This window comes from Nestor notabilis, unplaced genomic scaffold (genome assembly GCF_000696875.1).
Source record: "Nestor notabilis isolate BGI_N333 unplaced genomic scaffold, ASM69687v1 scaffold5003, whole genome shotgun sequence".
NCBI classification, from domain to species: Eukaryota; Metazoa; Chordata; class Aves; order Psittaciformes; family Psittacidae; genus Nestor; species Nestor notabilis.
In genome coordinates this window covers 24,046-31,032 of record NW_009922238.1, presented here as the reverse complement: position 1 = coordinate 31,032, position 6,987 = coordinate 24,046, and the positions used below count along the sequence as shown (strand labels likewise).

Sequence of the window (6,987 nt, the reverse complement as noted above, 5' to 3'; positions counted from 1 at the left end):
GGAATGCAATAAAAGAATATTCCTAAATACATACTTAAATGTGTACTTTTCATTACTTTATCCCCAACCTTAGAACATTTTTAAATTATAGTACTTATAATTCTCAGGCTTCATGATTATAATTTATAGTTACAGGAATTTCTCAAGGATCTGACATAAAAGATCCCTGCTCTTTGATTCCTGAAGTGAATAGAACAAAATCTTACACTCAGGCAAAACAAGACAACATCCACTACTACCCAGCCCATCATACCTTGCTGGTGCAGTTATCCTAAATTGAAAGCATTAAAGAAAGAGGGAGAAGATACAAGATGAGCTTCTTAACAGAGCTTTATACAGAATTGCCATGTTAGCTTGGACAGTATTTGCTTTTCTTGAGAAGCTCAATGAATGAGAAGAGTTTTCATGAAAAAAAGATAAGTCTAAAAAGCACTTAAGTATATTCAACCTGCCCAAGCTGTTGAGAATTCACTTGGAAAAGGAACAGCAGTAATTTACTTGGGGTTCTTAAATAGCAGTTGAGTACAAAAAATAAAGTATTATTCTAAACCTACAACACTGTGTTCAACATATGCTCACTCAGCTCAACACATTAAGTTTTGCCATTAAACAAAAGCCAGTGATAATCAACACTAGTATTTCTAAAATGTTTAACCAAAAACCTGCAGTTAGTTTTCTAAACTTATTCTTTCAAATAAAGTAACCGCTCTGCAGAACTAAAAGCTTGCTACGTGAACATGTCTCTTACACAAGCAATTAGCTGCTTCTGCAAGGCTTCCTCACAGCTAAATAAACACATGCTTCAACTTACCAACAAAGTTTCTACCAGCCTGCATGACATTCACAGAATACCATCAACACTATTCATCTACCAAAATACACACAGCTAATTTGGCTCAGAATGTTAAGCCAAGAACATGAATGATTCTGCTGTATGTAGCTTTTACTGTCTCAGCTTTCCAAGTTTTGAATAGGTTGTTGCAGGTAACTAAATGCTGTACTTACCACCTCAGCCAGTGCTGAAATAACTTTGCCCAGAGTTGTGAGAGACTTGTTTATATTTGCTCCTTCCTGGGAAAAGAAAATCCGGTATTATATAGTAATTAAAATTGTTCAACCATGAACCTCTGCAGACTAAACAAGCCAATTGTCACATCCACGATCAGAGAGGGGAAAAAGTCTTCAGTTTGCAATTATCTTTTCCATGCTTATAATAACAATCGTTTCTTTTCTTCACTATTTGCCAAGTGAAGAGCCCACGTCAAGCTTGTGCACCCACTTCCCTTTCTTTCCCCACACATGGATGGCCCCATACCTTTAATCGGGTTCCTTTGGCACCAGTTGAATCAGCTCGCTCACTCCCAGCTAGATCCACAAGGCTAATCTTGCTGACCTGAGGAGAGAAAGCACATCAACGATGAGAATTAGCTCTTGGAGAGCTAAAGAACAAAACTTCAAAGAATTCTACAGCATGAGAATAACTGCACTGTCTAAAAAACTCACCACAGTGTGCTTAAAACTACGGTCCAAGTTTTCACAAACTATTAGCTTGATTCTGTTACCTTATGGATCAGAGGTGTCTGGGATTATACTCTAGTTTAAGTATTACTATACCCCTCTACCTAAAAAGAGAGAATGAGGTCTTGCGTGAACAGAGCAGAAGAGAAGTCAAAACTGCTGCTGACAGCACAAGAATCTCCTAAGAAGAGAAACTTAATGTTTCATCCTGACTCTAGAGACATCAACAACAATGCACTGGCCTACCTAAACAGACTGCATGTCAGTTAATGATAATTTTACAGGGGGTGGAGTCTTCAATATATCATTTTTTTCAGATCTATCCACGATAGTCAGTTCGGAAACATGAACATTACCTGTATTTCAGCTACTTCTGCACGTAGCCTCTATTTCAGAGTAACAGAAGGCAGAAAAAACTATCCCATGCTAAACAGTGCACCTCCTTTTAATATGCAAATTCCCAAAAGTGCCTAAGTCTCACTCATCCCAGTTCCTGTGTCTACAGAAAAGAACTAAAGAGGCAAAGATTTTGCACCGAGAAGCAAAACCACAGAAAGTTTTGGGATAAGACTAGGGAAAATTAACTTCTTTTATTTCCTATATCCCTTCCCATAGAACCTAGTCCTTAAGGCCCCATTTCCCCACGTCTCTATATTCTCATCCTGCACATATTCTCTATTTAGATGGAGAATATATGCAGAATTTGTAGGATTACATTCAAACAAAAACCCCATAGGAAATAAAAAGGCCCTGTCATGGCACACAGCTAGTTCACCCTTAAAGAGAACACCAGAAAACCCAATTAATTCTCATTTTATCACCATACCGCCAATAGGAATAAGTCATTGCAGGGAGGATTTGTAAAGAACAATCAGAAAGCCACTTATTTGTAACATACCTTCTCTGTGGAAAGATTAGTTTCTGTGTCATGTTTCTTCTGAGTAAAGACAATTGTAAACACAGCATGAGAGCGGCTGCTGGTTTCATTCATGTTGGTAGCTGCCACAGTCCTAAAATATAAACAGATATAGACATGTTTAGAAAACAGTAGCCTCTGTGCTGTAAGTACAACTACCTGCAGGGCTGAAAACAGCTGCGGAGGAAGACCAAGAGGCTGTATAGCTGATGTTCTACCCTGTAACCAAGACAAAGCCACCTCGACTGCCATTAACAAACCCTGTGATTTTTCACTCCTGAATTACTCCCATCTTCATCACAGCTTAAAGAGAGCTTCCTCAATCTGTGTACTCAGTAATCTACCTTACACTCAAACACCCAAGAAAACACAAGCAGCATGTGTATCAATCTTTCCCACACATTGTTAAGTGGAGCCTACAGCTGACATGAAAACAGCTACTAATGAAGCAGAACCTAAAGCTAAAATGGCAACTTAAGTCCTGGCCACTTGACTGAATGAAAGAGGAGACTGTGTTCACATGTGTATTTATACCAATATAGTGATAGAGTACACAACAAAGGCAGAACTAAAAGCCAGTATAATTATCTACACACCTCATCTCAAGGCATTACAAGCTTTAAATATCTATACAGTGATTTGCACTGCTGGTTCCCCACACAAATCAATTTCAGCCTTTTAACAGCATTGATCAGTGCATGTTTCAACAGCCTGAAGCACATAATACTCTTCCTGAGCTTCTTCCAAAAGTGCCAATGCATCACAGAAGATATTTTAGATTTCCTGCTATATGCCATATATCCCCACAACAGAGATAAATATATACAATGTGCTATCATCACTGACCTGGCTTTGTTCCCAGCATCCATGAGGTCAGCAATGTCTGTGTAAGACGTGACTGCTAACTTGGACAGATCTTCCACATATGGTCCAAGCAGAGGATGTTCTCGCACCCGCAAATTCCCTTTGTTCTTCGGGTTCAACAAGTCTCTGACTCTCTCACAGTAAATCTCCATGTAACTCACCTGAAAACAGGAATTTGCATGGACAATTTAGTGTTTCCTAAGGCTTCCTCTGCAAGCAGCCCTGCAGCTTTTCAGGGTGCCACTGGTAGAAACTCCCTATGCCGCAGGTGAGTGTCTCAGTTCATTTAACAGCTTGAGACAATGGCAGAAGGGAAGAAGAGCCACTAGTCTCATGCCTCAGATCTCCAGCACAAGCTGCAGGACTCACATTCATGTACAGATCCCTCAACCATTTCAAAAAGCACTGGTGTTTAATTAAAAATTACACACTTGAGTTCACAATCAGCTTAACAGCTTTACTATGACACAGCAGCAAAACTATCTTTCTAAAGAGGCAAACAAGACAGATGGTAAGAGGAATCTGCTTACAAGGAATCTCTCTTATGAGCCTCCAAAGCAAACTTAAGAAGGGAAGAACGAATTAATTTCTTCATATGCAGAAGCAACTTTTGATTCTAAGCTATACCCACATCTTGCTGTATTCCTGAGTCATCAGTACAATTATTCAAACTATGGTAATCTGGAATCTGCATCCTTTGAAATAAATTATAAAGCTGAGCTTATTTTTAAATGCATTCTTTAATTTCTATTTTTCTCGTGGCACTAGGCTTATCCCAGTCCAACAGGTACTTGGTAGCTGCAGCAGTCAAGATATTTAATATTAAAAGAGACAGGAAGTTATTTACTTTCATTCTGGGGAAAGATTAGAGATGCAAGCTAAATTTCCATCTCTAAAATTCTAAATTTAGAGATTGAAGATCTCTTTTTGTGTAAGTGCAATTCAAATAAATGAATTCTATACCCAAACCAGATCACATAACATTATTTATACATTTTCATCACTGTTCCTGACTCCCTTTTCTGCTCATTTGTCAGATGTTCGTTCTTTTGGATTTCCATTATAAGAGAGACTATTTCTCTCTCTCTCTCTCATATGCACAAATCTATTCTTGGAGACATAATCAGAACCATGACCAACTACGAAACAGAAAAAACATCAGGAAAATGTGGGAATCTTCTCATACACAAATCCTAAACGTGATAGTCCTATGGTATTCAAGCATTAAGTCATCAAATGTTAATGAAATGCAACTAAATGAAGTGTTAAAATGGACAGATTCAGGGCCACAGAACTAGTAATTTTCCAGTTCTGTAATTTAGAAGCAGCAGTGATTGGAATTCATATTTCTTTAATAATAATCACATTTGAATTCTACCAGCTTTTTGTCCTTCCTTTCTTCCTAGCGTGCAACATATTTGCATGTCAAGCCATTAACACTGATTGGGGGAAAATAACCCAGTAAAAGACAGGAAATAGTCTTTCTATGAAGTGGCTACTTTTATTCTTGTTTGGTGCAGGGAGACAAGACAGAAAAAGAAATGGTGTAGTATGACAGCAAATGAAAACCACTTTCTAAACACTACCCAACCTAAGTAAGGATAATAATTAAGAAAAATTAAGTACTGACAAACTTCTTATGTATGCACAGCTTAAACAATTTTTCTCTCTAAACCAACCCTACTAACAGATGTCAGGTAAGACTGAGCTATGTAGACAAGTCCTGTTGGGAAATAGGGTATAAATTATGACTGTAACAATTGGCAAGGAAAATGTCCCAGACAGGTTTTAGCTGCATTTGCCTCAAACATGAAACAGAAAAGACAAAAGGCTTAAAGTAAAATGAAATTAAAAACCCCACAGCATCTTAATGCAACATCAATAATGCAGCACCTGAGCTCAGTTTGATGTCCAGCACACAGATACTCTTTGATCCCTCACCATACTCACCTCTACAGAATATGACATTTCCTCATTGCTGTTGTCATTGATTTTCTCAAACAGTTCTTCACACAGCTGGAAACAGATTAAACCTGAGTCAGAATTTAGTCTTTCCTGAGTGTTAACAAGTAACTACTATGACATGTCATTAAATAGGCTTTAGATTGAGGGAAGGGGAAGAAAAGGGACCTGTTACAGCAACCACATACAGCCTTGCTGCGAAGAGACTTACCTCAATTCTACATCACTATCATTCAACCTTATTTTATATAGTAGCTCCACAATTGTTTTAGGTTTAACAAACACTGTTATTCTGTACTATAAAACAGAAGAAGCCTATAACAACTGAAATGGGAAGCACTAATTTTAGAAAGGAATTATTAAAATCCTTAATCCTCTCCTAGTCTCATAAAAACAAGTCTGTTTATTCAGTGTGCTGAGGTTCCAGGGTTCAGATTTAAATCAGGCAGAAATGATTTCAAAATTTGTTAACAGTATCTTCATATGAAGGATGTTTTAACTATAAACAGTCTACTGCTTCTAGAGTGCTTGTCTACAAGTAACTGAAATGAGACACCTAAAATTGAGATAATAAAGGAAGAAGAGATGAACAGTGGGCAATTCAGTAGCTATGGATATCTATTTGGAGATTAGAAAGCACGGATACAGAGAGGAATGGAGTAGAAAGAGGTTTCTGAACAAAAATCTACAAGCCACTGTATGAAAAATAAACAGATTATGAAGAATACAGGCAATTTGGAAAGTACAGACTCTGAAGTATCCAGTCAACACACGGTTGAAGTATCGAAGTTCCACACTAGGGACTGGCAGACAGGGATTTTTGTCAACACCTAAGAATTTAATGTCAACAACCTGTATTACTTCAAACATGATTGTGCTGTACCTTCTGTGTATGTGAGAACAGACACAACTGGGTCTCCCTCAACAGACAGTTCATTCTGTACTTTTAGAGAAAGGCTGTGCAGTGAAATTGAAGGGAAATTATTTTGTTTTAAAACTGTAGTAGGTGACAGGAGCATTATTAAATCTACAGGATTTTTAGACAATATGTTTAATTTGTATTTATTTGCAGTTTTAGAAAAACAAATAGGGATATCAAGATTACAACAAAAAATTTTAGCATGAAGCTCTTGTCACAGATTTTCAGCTCATTTCACCTGTCACATTGTAAATAAAAACACTGTTTAATAAACCCAAAATGCTTAGATAGAAGAATTCTGTCCTTTATCACATTAGCTCTTCCAATGTTATTTTAAGCTAATCACTAGAACACTTGCAACCTATTTTGGGATGTATGCTCATGTTATTAACAGAGAACAAAACTGTGTGTCCTCTATTTCACACCTGTGGCACAGGGCCAATGTCTACTGCAAACCTGCAGCAGAATGACGACTCAAGCTGTTCAACATATTTGTTTATTAAAACTGAAACCCAACCTCAGGTTTCTATTTTGGGAATGGAGGAACACATTATCTTCCAACAAACCTGCTTCACAGTCAGCACCTACGCGCTGAGGAAGGCCTGCAGAACAAGTGCCACACAACCAACAGCTATAGAATACTCAATTACAAAGTATTTCTTGCGGAGGGATCTCAAAGTGTTTTCATACACTTTTTCTTACCAATCTTGGTTAAAAAATAGCTGAATAATAAATATAATTCAGTTTTTAGCTTTGGGAAACTTGTTTCCACAAAATGTTCCTGGCATGATGATCAGTAATGCTACCT

The 6,987-nt window shown here is 37.6% G+C and overlaps 1 protein-coding gene across 4 annotated transcripts in view; it reads right to left on the bottom strand.

The window, feature by feature from the left end:
• The window catches only part of KIF1B (kinesin family member 1B), an 84,298-nt gene that overhangs the window by 58,241 nt on the left and 19,070 nt on the right, over positions 1-6,987 (bottom strand). For 3 of the 4 annotated variants that reach the window (XM_010011518.1, XM_010011519.1, XM_010011520.1), the window contains exons 4-8: positions 5,249-5,314; positions 3,281-3,459; positions 2,417-2,528; positions 1,316-1,393; positions 1,006-1,071 (exon numbers count right to left, since the gene is read on the bottom strand). In XM_010011518.1, the coding sequence (XP_010009820.1) occupies positions 1,006-1,071; positions 1,316-1,393; positions 2,417-2,528; positions 3,281-3,459; positions 5,249-5,314 (501 nt within the window). Of the gene's footprint in view, positions 1-253; positions 272-1,005; positions 1,072-1,315; positions 1,394-2,416; positions 2,529-3,280; positions 3,460-5,248; positions 5,315-6,987 lie in introns of all 4 variants that reach the window. The other variant, XM_010011517.1, reaches the window with a different exon arrangement.